The 13692-nt window shown below is 41.4% G+C and overlaps 1 protein-coding gene across 10 annotated transcripts in view; it reads left to right on the top strand.

Annotated features, from left to right (window-relative positions):
* The first annotated feature begins 292 nt into the window (after positions 1–292).
* Positions 293–13692, top strand: part of TMEM260 (transmembrane protein 260) — a 49167-nt gene continuing 35767 nt past the window's right edge. For 3 of the 10 annotated variants that reach the window (XR_005225639.2, XR_005225638.2, XM_037901207.2), the window contains exons 1-3: positions 298–491; positions 10015–10046; positions 10801–10952. Coding sequence is in view for 8 of the 10 variants with exons in the window: in XM_037901207.2 (XP_037757135.1) it covers positions 347–491; positions 10015–10046; positions 10801–10952 (329 nt within the window). In the remaining 2 variants the exon portion in view is untranslated. Of the gene's footprint in view, positions 492–937; positions 1053–4846; positions 4853–7966; positions 8055–10011; positions 10047–10800; positions 10953–13692 lie in introns of those variants that run through there. The other 7 variants (XM_037901205.2, XM_037901203.2, XM_043548389.1 and 4 more) reach the window with 6 other exon arrangements.

Here is a 13692-nt window from a genome sequence, read left to right as displayed (position 1 = left end):
CCTCCAGTCTGTCTTCCCGCCTCATCTCCTTCCTCCCTGCTCCAGCCTCCTCAATCCTCCCCCTCCGCAGTGGTTTCTCCAGGCCCCCCCGCTCAGTGGTTTCTCCCGCCCGTAGTGTGTCTTTTCACCGCAGGGAGCGCGTGGCCCAGTGAGACAGCGGCGCCCCCTCCTCCGCACCCTTTCCGAATGTACCAACACGGGGGGGGGGGGGAGGGTCGGACCACAGCGCCTGCCTTTTGCCCCGCTGCGGGCCTCCCCCCCCGCGCGGCCTGCGGCAGTGGTACCGCCCGCCCCGCCCCGCGGCTCTCCCGGAAGGAGCGGGGGGCTGCCTGCCCGGAGGCTGCACATGGGTCCCGAGCGCGGCAGCCGCCCCGGGAGGCAGCTGGGCCCCCAGCGCCGCGGAGCCGGTGGCTTCGCCGGGGCGCTGGGCGCTGTCGTGGCTGCCGCGTACGCGGCCACGCTGCCGCCGTCCGTGCCCGGGGGAGACTCGGGTAAAGTACCCAGGCCGCCCCCGCGACCCCGGCGCAGGGACCCCCCCGCACCCCGCCTGCAGCGTCCGGGCCCGGGAGCCGCTTCGCCCTGCAGGGGAGACGGGGCTGGGACCCGCCCCCCGGCCCCCGCTGTCTGGGGGCTGCCGCTGGGCCAGTGGCTCCTGCACCCCCCCCAGCCGCGGTACCCGCGTCCACCCCGTCTCGTCACTGTCCCAGGCCGGGCTCCCCCCGCCTGCAGGGCGCGGGCGGGTACCCACGCCGCGGGGGCGGTGACAGTGCAGCGGCTGTGCCCCCCTCCCTGCCCTAGATCTCCCGGGGGAGAGACTGAACTAACCCCCCCCCCCACACACACACCCATCCGCGAAGGGTGTGCCGGCCAAGCACAAACAGCCCCCCCCCCCCCCCAGGGCTGCTTTTGTGTACAGCCTTCCCCCTTCTCCCTCCAGGTCTGTTTGGGTTCTTGGGAAGGGCAGGCTCAGGCTCACCCCTCAATCCAGTGGGGAGAGCGAGAGACCCAGAGGACAATGAAGTTCTGGGGGCAACTAGTGCAAAACCAGGAAGGGGAGTGAAGTCAAAGGGTCAAAATCAGGGTTCTGGATGGGGACACCAAGCAGAAAACTCTGGATGGTCCCTTGTTTTCTAGATGGATGTGTGCGGAACTGGTTGGAAAACCGTTCCCAGCGAACAGTTATTAGTAATTCACGGTCAAGCTGGAAGGGCTGGTGGGGTCCCGCAGGATGGCATCCCCCAGGGATCAGTTCTGGGTCCGGTTCTGTTCAGTAGCTTCATCAATGATTTAGATAATGGCGTAGAGAGTACACTTATAAAGCTTATAATGCCAAGCTTGGAGGGGTTGCAAGGGCCTTGGAGGATAGGTTTAAAATTCAAAATGATCTGCACAAACTGGAGAAATGGTCTGAAGTAAACAGGATGAAATTCAATAAGGACAAATGCAAAATGCTCCCTTGGGAAGGAACTGTCAGTCACACACATACAAAATGGGAAAGGTTTCAGAGTAACAGCCGTGCTAGTCTGTATTCGCAAAAAGAAAAGGAGTACTTTTGGCACCTTAGAGACTAACCAATTTATTTGAGCATAAGCTTTCGTGAGCTACAGCTCACTTCATTGGATGCATGAATGGGAAAGGACAGCCTAGGAAGGAGTACTGTAGAAAGAGATCTGGGGGTCATAGAGGATCATAAGCTAAATATGAGTCAACAATGTAACACCATTGTAAAAAAAAGCAAACATCATTCTGGGATGTATTAACATGAATATTGTAAGCAAGACACGAGGAGTAATTCTTCTGCTCTACTCCGTGCTGATTAGGCCTTAACTGGAGTATTGTGTCCAGTTCTGGGTGCCACATTTCAGGAAGGATGTGGACAAATTGCAGAGAGTCCAGAGAAGAGCAACAAAAATGATTAAAGGTCTAGAAAACATGACCTATGAAGGAAGATTGAAAAAATTGGGTTAGTTTAGTCTGGAGAAGAGAAGCTTAAGAGGGGACATGATAACTGTTTTCAAGTACATAAAAGGTTGTTACAAGGAGGAGGGAGAAAAATTGTTCTTCTTAACCTCTGAGGGTAGGACAAGAAGCTATGGGCCTAAATTGCAGCAAGGGCAGTTTAGGTTGGACATTAGGAAAAAACTTCCTAACGGTCAAGGTAGTTAAGCACTGGAATAAATTGCCTAGGGAGGTTGCAAAATCTCCATCATTGGATGACCTCTTGAGGTCCCGTCCAGTCCTATGATTCTATGGATTGCCATTGACGATCTAGCTACCAAATCAGAAGGGCCTGCCCCTCTTCAGAGGGGAAGGGCCAAAAGAGAACAGAGGGATCAGCTGATTTTGAGGCGCAACAAATGAGAAAACAGGCAGGGAGTGTGAGTCAGAGGTTCAAAGTCAGGGTTCTACAGAGGGACACCAAGCAGAGGACCCTGTGCAGCTCCAACGACCCTTTCCCCCTGGGAGAGACTTGGGGTGGGAATGAATGAGGAGAGTCTCACCCCAGCAAGTGAGCATTGAGAGGAGTATATGGGCTGTCTCCCTAACAGGCCCAGGAGCCCTCCCATGCCCATCCCCTGCTCTCCCATAGCCATGCAGTAATGAGCGGTAACCAGTCTTAAGAAGACTGCTGTCCAGCCGCTGTGTAGCCTGTCCATCTGCATCTCCTGCCTCTTGCTCCCTCCACTCCAGGGATGGGGTCTCAGGGTCGGGGCTGGTCGCTTCCTCTGTGCCCAATTGCTGTGCTCTACTGCAGTGGAGGAGCTTCCTGAAACCTCTAGGGACCTCAGCTTACTCCTTGAGAGTTATTTTGGAGCCACACCCCAACCATGCTGATTTTGTGTGGCGTCCGGTTTTGTGACATGTGTTGTGTCTGTGTCCTGCCTTTCAATGAGGGATTTAGAAAGCAGCCTTGGGGGGACAATTTGTGTCCAAGACCAGCCCGTGTCGCAAGCAATATGGGACTGCTTGGGCTCTTACTCTTTTGAGCATGTGTCTGGCTATATTTGACATGGCAGAGTATTGACTTGGCTGATTTGTCCTTCTAGTAGTATAACTAGGGGAAAATGGGAAACAAACTCACTCTTCTTCTGCCAATAGGAAGGGAAAATGTCATCTCTCCTCCAGTTCCTTGGGGAACTTGCAAATTGTAAGGCTGGTTCTGCTTAAACTTCTGGTTAGCATGTTGCCTGTACAGCTGCAGTTTGAGTTTGTGTGTGTCGGATGGTGTATTAATTACCTAACGGTACTTACAGACTAAATTGCTTTCTCTTTCCCAGCCCCGAAAAGAGCTGAGCAGTTTATTCAAGGCTTTGCCTCTTAACCTCTGCATCTAAGATGTTTCTCATCTCTGTTTAAACTGACATTGCCCCTTGTTGGAAATTAGGATTTAATTAGAGAAAGTAATTTTAGAAATGAAAACCCATTAGAACTATATTTTAATTTTCATCTTAAATTATACTTTTTCAATTTTTTTCCCCTAGACTTGTAGTCAATTATCTTGGATTTCTTTAGCAGTGGGTTGATAGTTATGCAAAGTACAATATTTCCTGCTTAATATGTTGATGTTTTACATTGGCAGTATTTCAGAGTAGCAGCTGTGTTAGTCTGTATCTGCGAAAAGAACAGGAGTACTTGTGGCACCTTAGAGACTAACAAATTTATTTGAGCATAAGCTTTCTGTAGCTCACGAAAGCTTATGCTCAAATAAATTTGTTAGTCTCTAAGGTGCCACAAGTACTCCTTTTCTTTTTATTGGCAGTATTGTAAGTTTAAGGTAATATATTCTTAGCATAACCGTGCATACCATAATAAAAAGTTGAATAATGTTTCAAGTGATAGGTACTTGAGTTAAGGACAGTGGAAAACAGAATTGTTTCACTTCACAAAAATCTTCCTAATAAAGTGCACATTTGGGTCCCCAGGTACATTGCATGCTTTGTAAGTAACCTGGCTACAGGGCTGTAATTATTATTATACCAATACTTAGAGGCTCCAATGAAGGCTGGGCCCCCGTGGTGCTAAATGCTGTACAGTTACAGAGTAAAAGATAGTCCCTGGCCCCAAAGAGTTTACAAACTATATTTAAAACAAGATGGAAGAAGTGAATTCAGCAGACAATGGGAGCGTGAAGGGAGAGACAAATGGGGTAACTGTCTCATTTCATTGGCTAGCTACGGCACATCTTGATGACTTCTCATTCAGTTTAACATTTTTTATTTTAATTTTAAGCATCTTCCTTTGCCTGTTTCCATTTTTTAACCATATTATATGTTAATCTGGAATTAATAATATATTTACAATAATAACCTTTTCATCTTCTAAAATAATTCCTGATGGGATACATACCTGTATTACCTTAGACAGTGCCTGTGGGTCATAGCTATAATGCATGTTTACAGTTTTTGGAACAGTTCTGTGCTGTTTTGATTGTGATCTTGCTCAGTTTTTTGTATCCAGGATGCAAATAAATTTAACAAATGTGATATACGTGCTCTCCATGTCTACTGAAGGGACGACAAGAAGTAATCAGCTTAATCTGTAGCAAGGAAGATTTAGGTTAGACATTAGGAAAATCTTCCTAACTATAGGAATAGTTAAGTAGTGGAATAGGTTATCTAGGGTGATTGTGGAATCTTTATCACTGGAGGTTTTTAAGAATCAGACGAACACCTGTCCAGGGTGGGCTAGGTTTACTTAGTCCTGCCTCAGTGCAGGGGGACAGACGCTTCTACACTTCTACGATTCTACAATACTGCTTCCTGATTTGACCATAAATTAAAGTGAGTTTAGTTCTTTGGGTGTTGATTACGTCTGATGGGTTAGAGCATATCAAAAACAACAGCAGCAAAACCCAAGAAACAGCAAGGCATGTGTTCTTCATCCCTCAGACCTGTTTCCTTGTGTGTTGTATTTATTTTTATCCACCCCATGTCTTTTTATGTTGGTGATATTTTTATAGTGTTAGCGCCTCATGACAGGCGTTATCTTTTTGTTCTGTGTTTGTACAGCGCCTAATACGATGGGGACTTGGTCTGTGATTGGGGTCTGTAGGTACTACCACAATTCTGCTAATAATAACTTCGCGTATTATGGGTGCTACTGTGCTATGATGTGTCACAGCACCACTGCCCAGTTTAGCATGATTGGCTGACTCTGATCATAAGAGGCCCCGAACTTTAATAAGAAGAGTGTTGCCACCAAGAGAGCCGCAGGGAAATGCCTGCTTTCAGTTCAGAGAATTGCCTTGGATACACTGCAAGAGAGATTCCTAAAAGGCTGTCTGTAATAGATTCCACCTGAGGTTGTGAGTAAGACAAAGACATAAGTGACAGTCTTTGCATGTGTTGTGGGGCTTGAGCAGTCACAGAGACTGAACCACCCTGTCAGGGGAGCTAGACCATGCCTTAGATGTGGTAGTTAATGTGAGATGTGTTCCTGTAGCATGTCCCTCTGGTAGTCTGCCTGATAGCGTCTCTTCTTCCCTTGTTCTTTCCATTTCATTCTGAATCAGTGACCAGTTACACCATCCGTGTCTTCTGGGGCTTTGCGGCTGGATCTTGTTGAGGCCAGGTCATTTCCAACTCAGCTCTTCCTAGCCTTCTACACGGGCTTCCGCTTAAAATATTTGAATAGGTGCATCTAGGGTCCCAGCACTTCCACACCACATCCCACTGGGAGGATCAGGTTTTTTCCTTCCAAAACAGTGGCTGATAGCGATAAACTACAGCGTATTGAATCAATAAATGCAGTACTATAGTCGTGATAAGCACTTCCGCTTAAGGAGCAGGTCAGTTCCCTTCCCCCACCCCTGGACAAACAGGTCCTTTGTAAATTTTGTCTCTGAGCATCTGGGCTCTGAGACCCTGATCCTGCAAGCACTTAACTTTAGTCATGAGAGTAGTTCCATTGAAGTCAATGGGACTACTCATGTAAGTAAAGTTGCACAAGTGCTTAAGTATTTGCAGGATTGGTGTCTAAAATCATACATAGTTTTGAAAGACAGCCCAATATTTTCAAAACACTATATTTTTTAAAAATTGTCCTTAAAGTGTTGTAATCGTAAAATGTAAATGCCAGGAATGATGTAGATCTTTTCAGTGGCATCTTTCTCATAGTGTTTTGCCATTGCTGGTATAATAATAATAAAAAAAGAGGGAGAATAAAATTTACAGTTAATTCAAAAACATCTGCAGACATTGAACCAGCTTAAAATGGGTCAAATAAACTCAAGTTGAAAAGAACTTTTCTCTCTGTTTCAGACAGCAGCACCCTACATTCTGAGCCTCAAGACACACCGTGTTTTTAAAGTCAATCTCATGTTCATGTCCTGATTTTATATCAGTGTCACATGTACCCTGTTATGTAATAATAATACTTAATGTTTTGTAAACACTAATTAATGCCCACAGCATGGTTGTGAGGTAGGTAATTATTATCCACATTTTACAGATGGCCAGGGAAACTGAGGAAGAGAGATTAAGTAGCTGATGATTCACTCAAGGTCATAAAATTAGGCAGAGTCAGAGGCCAGATTAGAATCCAGTTGTTCCTGGCTCCTTGTCCTGTGTGCAGACCGACAAATCACATACCCCTAGTAAAAAGAAAAGGAGTATTTGTGGCACCTTAGAGACTAACCAATTTATTTGAGCGTAAGCTTTCATGAGCTACAGCTCACTTCATCGGACGCATGTAGTGGAAAATACAGTGGGGAGATTTTATATACACAGAGAACATGAGACAATGGGTGTTACCATACACAAGAGTGATCAGATAAGGTGAGCTATTACCAGCAGAAGAGCGGGGGTTGGGGGGGAATCTTTTGTAGTGATAATTAAGGTGGGCCATTTCCAGCAGTTGACAAGAACGTGTGAGGAACAGTGGTGGGGCATGGAGCGGGGGAAATAAACATGGAGAAATAGTTTTACTTTGTGTAATGACACATCCACTCCCAGTCTTTATTCAAGCCTAAATTAATTGTATCCAGCTTGCAAATTAATTCCAATTCAGCAGTCTCTCGTTGGAGTCTGTTTTTGAAGTTTTTTTATTGAAGAATTGCCACTTTTAGGTCTGTAATTGAGTGACTGGAGAGATTGACGTGTTCTCCGACTGATTTTTGAATGTTATAATTCTTAACGTCTGATTTATGTCCATTTATTCTTTTACATAAATGGACACAAATCAGACGTCAAGAATTTGTTAGTCTCTCAGGTGCCACAAGGCCTCCTTTTCTTTTTGCAGATACAGACTAACACGGCTGCTCCTCTGATACCCCTCGTAGTTCGCCAAGATTGCAGCAGCACTTTCTTTGTCTCTTTTGTATTGTTTCATTTTTCAAATGAAGGTTGGTGCCTAAAGCGTTTTAGAGGTTTTGGTATTTGTTCCGATAAACACTTTTTAAAAAGCTGTGTCGTAATGCTTGAAAATTGACAATGCTGTACATCCTCTAACTTTTCACACAACTTTTCTTGGTAGTTTACGTACATATTGTCTTGATGTCCTTATCCACAGTAGGGATCAATATCATAGTAATATATATCAACATAATAGTGCATAATCTTTCTTGTCAATAATAGGCATTTTAAACAAATACATTACCCAATATCCTAGAAAGATTTAATTGAGTCCCTAGCCATCTCTTAGATACAGTCCGTGATGTTGTTTCAGACGCTGCCCTGTTCTTGGCTCAGTCCTACGGGCTGTGGCTTTGGCTACAGGTGAGTGCAAAAATTGGCAACATCCAACTCTGAGCCTGGTTTTACCTGCTGTTAATCCAACAAGTTGAAGTCTGGATAATTCAGCTTCCTTAGCAACTGTGCAGGTATGCAGTTATCACAGCACTTTTAAAGTGGCAGGAAGCCTGATTCACAGGTTCCTTTATTAATGTGACCTTTTTCCACATTCACAGTAGTTGCTAATTTTGATCCTCATGCCTGCTTTCCAGGACGCAGTGTGCTGCAGGTGTTCATACATTTCTGTTTGCAAAGGAAAACAAGGAGCACCTTAGATGATGGTCATAGTCAAAATCGGGGAATCACTTGGAACAAATTACAGAGGTTTGCTTTGCTAACGTGCCTCAGGCTGTGGTTACGATAGCTTATGGCCAGTGCTGTCTAGACTGTCTGTACTGGGGTTTGCAGTGTGCTTTCTAGAACATCTTAGTCGTGTTGCTGAACATGCACCTAGGAGGAGTTTCTGCTTGGTGAGATCTCTAGTAACTTTTATGGAACAAAAAACTGCTGGCGCTTGAACCTAAATTTATGGGTTCACACTTAAGTACAAGTGGTGAAATCCTGTTGCCACTGAAGTCAATGGCAAAACTCCTGTTAGTTCCGGATTCCACCCCAGGTCTCTAAACCCACTCCCAGCTCTACCTAATTCTCTGCAGAAGAAAAGAGACAACCCTGGCTTAGCAAGTTGCAGCGAGGTGTGCACCCTATTGAGTATGCTCTGGGTAGCAAGAATGCTCAGTTCCTCTGAGTTGCTCATTTTCATGCAGAACCAAGCCCTGCCGGCTTCCCTGGATTTCTAATACCTCAGAACTGCCGTAGCCATTATGGATTAAATTAAATTTGGGGATGAGTAAATTCCAAATCCAAACTATGTTTTTGTAGATCATACATTGCATGGAAACTTTCCTAAAATAGAGTAGTAATAAAAATAGCACTTACTTCATAGCACTACAAAACCAAGAGCCAAGAGGTTTTTATGCTATCAGGGGCTGGCTCTGGGGTTTCTCAAATGCTCTAGATGAGATCCCTGATTTGACATCAGTGACTAACAGGAAGTGTAACTTGACTGTCACCTCTTTCCTAATTGTGCTCTGTAACTGGATGTTTTTTAAAAACTTCTTTTATAATTCTTATCTCTGTTTTACAATGAAAAAACATACTGTTGTAACATACACTTAGCCATTTATATGGCAAGGAGCAATGCAATTCATATTAAGTCTGTATCATGTATCGTTTGGCCATACATACTGCACCTTAAAATACTGCACAAGCACCTTAAAATGTTTATAATAATAGTAATAATAATGACCAGTAATATTCAGTACAACAGTGACACTGCAGCTGTCCATTTAAGAAAGGGAATAGAAATTCAAGGCAGGTTCACATCACTGATTTAGAATGTCAGGTAGCAAACTATCCAAGGTGACTTAAATCCTTGATGTTCCATTTGGTGATAGAATATCAGCATTAACTTTGAATTTCGGGACTACTTGTGTTGTTGCCTTCATGTTATTTAAATGTATGTATGTGTGTTGAATATATTTAATATATATGACTACATAATGTTTGTAAAATTCTTTAATGATGTAAAGCACTGTAGAAATGCTAAGTATTATTACACTAACACAATTCTGTCTTGGCTTTTTTTTTAAATCACAGGAAATACAAACAGAATATAAAATCTAAATTATATTATATAATGAACATGTCGGCTGAGTCTAATATCCCCTAGCAGGAACAAGGGTCACTTTTTAAATAAATAATGGTGCAAAGTCAAATTGCAAGAGGTTATAAGCTGGTCTCCTGAATAAACTAACCCAGGCATACATGCACACGGATTATTTTTGCCCTATTTAAAAATATAAAGCCGTATTTTTTCATGAGAAATAACCAGGTTGTTAAGAAACAATGCAGTATAAACTATACAAACTGTAATGCTATTTTTCTTGAAAGTTATTGAAACAAGCAGTCTCGGTTTAATTTTTTCTTTTTAAATAATGCTTGTAACTTGAATGTATCAGGCCATTCTTTAATGCAGCCTACCTACACCTTCACATATCTGTCCGTAAGAGTCTTGCGAAAAACATACAAAAGATATTTTGTGCAACGACATCAGAGGGAGAAAATATTCTTAGAAAATTTCATGCTGTTAAATCTCTACAGATTTACAGTTTTATCCAGTCAAATTAATGCAAAACCCCAATGCAAGCATTTGGATTTTGAAAACTTTGGAGGAGTGTCATTTCCTAATAGTAATTATTGGTTTTACATTATTTTTTCACAGGGGAGCTGATCACAGCCGCATATGAGCTTGGAGTAAGTATTAGTTTTATTGTTTAATCAATGCTCTCATTAACAGTTTTAGGAATTAAGGAAGTTTAATTAAGCATGGAGTAAAGTAGATTAATTTATTTTCAAACCACAGTTTTTACTAACTTATAAGTACAGCACGCGACAATTTACTTCAAGTTTTAAATCCAATTAAACTAAATTATAAAGCAAAGGCTTTACTGTATATACAGTAGCTGGCTTATTATCAACCCAAATTTTGTATAAGCTGGGGAGAATAAAATAAATCGGGTTAACAATTTTAATAAGTTTTATTATTTAATAAACTTTATTATGGTGCATGATCCCTTTAGGCAAGACCTTAGGACTGTCAGCATGGTGGTAATCCGATAGCAGTGTGGTCTTTCAACTTGCTAACCAATAAAATAGTTCAGAATTTGCTTTTTTAAAAACAGCCTTTTGAATGACCCTAATGTACTGTGACCCCATACAACAAGCAGTTTAAGAAATCATAATGAAATGTGTCACCTCTTTTCTAAGTGAGTCATTATTATGGGTGATTTGTGTGGCAAAATCTACTAAAGAAAATATTTGCTAAGTTAAAATTGGCACAAAAAGATTGTTACAGAGAAGCTTCTGTTCAAAGACCCTAGTTATTGATGATAGACCATAGTGTATAATACCAGGCTAATAAAGAAGATACTTCTCAGTTAGAATGTCATTGCAATTTTTACTTCAGCTGTATGGAAACTTTGTGAACCTATTACTGGTTTGTCCATAGGTTGCCCATCCTCCTGGTTACCCTTTGTTCACTCTGCTGGCCAAACTGGTGATTGGTCTATTCCCTTTTGGTTCCGTTGCCTACCGAGTAAATCTTTTCTGTGGCTTATTGGGAGCAGCTGCAGCATCTTTGCTTTATTACACAGTTTTCAGGTAAAGTAGTTGCTAGTATTATTCTTTTTTTCTCCCAGCTCTCTTCCACATCTCAGAAAGTGGGTTAGATTAACCAGCAATACCTCTGGGCCTTTTTAACCATAATTTTCTCCCTTAAGTTTTGAACTGTAATAGATTCATCTGATTAAACTAGCCATAGTTTAATCGAAATTTGGCCTAGGTCCCTTCACAAAAGTTTCTTTAAAAAAACCCAGCACTCTTCTTAAAAAGGATTGACAAGTTTTTCAGTCTCATTATTACAAATCACCGATCAGATTAACTAACCAGAACTAATGAAGTTTGTCATTATATAAAGATGCAGATGGTCCGTTTAGATTAACAAGATGAGCTTCACCTATTGGTAAACTGTAAATTTAATTTAATTGTTTATGTTAGCGGTTATGGGCAGATGCCTGTCTCTGGTACCTGATTTGTCTTCATACTTGTGCTGCATTCTAGTTACATCACTGTAATGGATATTCATTCTAATTCAGAATACATGGAAGAAGGAAAATGTGAACAGCAAAGATCAATATTGGCTGCTGTATCTATCGCAGTGGTTTGCTGCTTTCTCCCACTGTAAGCGTTGCAGTATGCAGGAGAATCAGAACCTTCTAACCTCTCCATTTTCTCTAGACCTCTAACCTTGTAACAAGAAGACAACTGGAATTGCACATGGTTTTGGATTTTGTTAACCCTGGTTGTCTTTGATGTGGTAGTTCCCTCTGCTCTTAACCTTAGCCTGACCCATATTGGAGAGGATTATGGAAAAAGATATAAACAATTTCTAATTCTCTTTTACAGAGAAAAATAGGGCATACTTCATGACTTGAAAATGTTACCAAATCATATCAGAATTTTTAATACGTTCTTTGAGTGGAAGCACAAAATGTCACTTAAAATATGTATAAGGAAATTAACAATGGACTTGAGCCTACGGGAGCTGGAATATCCTGAACTCTGACAAACTTCAGTCAGTGTTGAGAGCTCTCAGCTCCACACAGGAATGGCCCGCGTCGTTTGACAAGCTCTCTTTTATTAAAGAGAAATTGATATTTTAACATAAGATATGTACCTTAAAACCAAACATGGTCCTTCATACATGATTTCATACTGTACCCTGAAGTGTACGTCTATAGACTGAAATATCTTTAGCTATATTATGTGCTAGATAGTTCTCTATAATAGCGAATAAATAAAATTTAGCTCCTCCATTTTTATCCTTAACTAATAATAAATCTAGTTAATGTCTCCAATTAAAAGACTCTCAGTTTGTGACAGTATATTTAGAGTGTAAACTTTCAGGGCAGGAAGTATTCTAATTTCTTTTATGTACAGCACCATTCACAGTGTCAGGGCACAAAACATCATAACGCTTGAATTAATTAGCAAGAAGAACACTTTCTTTCATGCTCTAAATCTTTTTGATCATTATTATAGCTCCTATTATTATGCTGTCATTAATGGTCTTCCCTGGTTCTTAGTTTATAACTCAGACATCTGTTATGTGCTGAAACTTGGCCTATGAAGCCTTGTAATTCCCCCCTTTCCCCCCGCAACTTAAAAAAAGTTTTCTTACAGGAAAGCAGTATTAAAATGGCAAACTAGTTTTGGGTGTTTTTTACTCTTAAAGGAAAACCAGGGATTCTAAAATTAAATTTGTTCATTCAGTCATATTTAAAACTTATTTAAAAGAGCAGCAAGGATCCCTTGAAATGGTCAAGTCAACAATCGGCCATAATCTTTTCTGTCTCTGAAGTAGCTTTTCATAACTCTTAATAATATGCTATCTTTGTTAACATCATGTAAGCTCAGCAGTGCCAACTGATAAAGTACATTTTGAGGCATTGTGTGTCAAATATATTTCAAAAGTATGGTTTGGTGGTGTTTTATTAAATCAGTTCTTAGTGCTTAAAGACATTTATTTAACAAAAAAGCTGTTACTGTCTGGGTCTGTTACACATTTGTACATTTTTCTGAAAATGTACGGGCACAATCTACTTTAAAAGCTTTAAAATTCTATGGGTTGTTGCATTTTTTTTAACCAGGTTTCTAGACACCTTGAGCTCTCTAAAACAGTGTATCAAATCCTTATACATCTTTGTGCCTTAATTATAATTTAGCTGATTGTTAAGGGGCTTCTGAAAACCTGTCAGGGTCAAGAGAAAAACAGCTAAGTGCTGATGCTTGCTGTATGTATGCTGCAGATGTTAATATGAAAATATGTAGATGTTAAGAATACAAATAATTGATGAAGTATGTATCCTTTGGGAACAACGCAGTTCAAGTGGCAAATCTCTCTCCTCAAACAATAGGCACCCTTCAGAAAGGAGCAAGCCATCTCTATGGAAATAGGACTAACAGTGCCCTATTGATTGAGTGGAAGAAGACATTATACAATGTCAGTTGGGTTGTTACAATTTCATTTGTCGTGTGACCTGAACTTAACCTCTAAAAACCTTTCTTCTGTGAACGCAAAACCACCAGCAGGGCACGTTTGCTTATACATCCACTACAGTGAAGCATTGTTTTTTTAATTTTTGTTGTGTTTTGTTATTTTCCGGCATATGTGTACTGGAAATGTATTCCTTTAGCTGGGTTATTCCTTTGTCAGGCATTTGTTTGAGATATTTCACGAGTTTATTCATTCACAGGTCAGAACAATTTATTTTCATGTTTAATGAGAGGCTTTTGAGTCTCTGAATAGTGGCATTCTTTCTTATTTAAGAGGACATTACAG

The sequence above is a fragment of the Chelonia mydas genome, chromosome 6, assembly GCF_015237465.2.
Source record: "Chelonia mydas isolate rCheMyd1 chromosome 6, rCheMyd1.pri.v2, whole genome shotgun sequence".
Taxonomy (NCBI): Eukaryota; Metazoa; Chordata; order Testudines; family Cheloniidae; genus Chelonia; species Chelonia mydas.
This window is presented reverse-complemented; position numbering and strand designations above follow the sequence as displayed.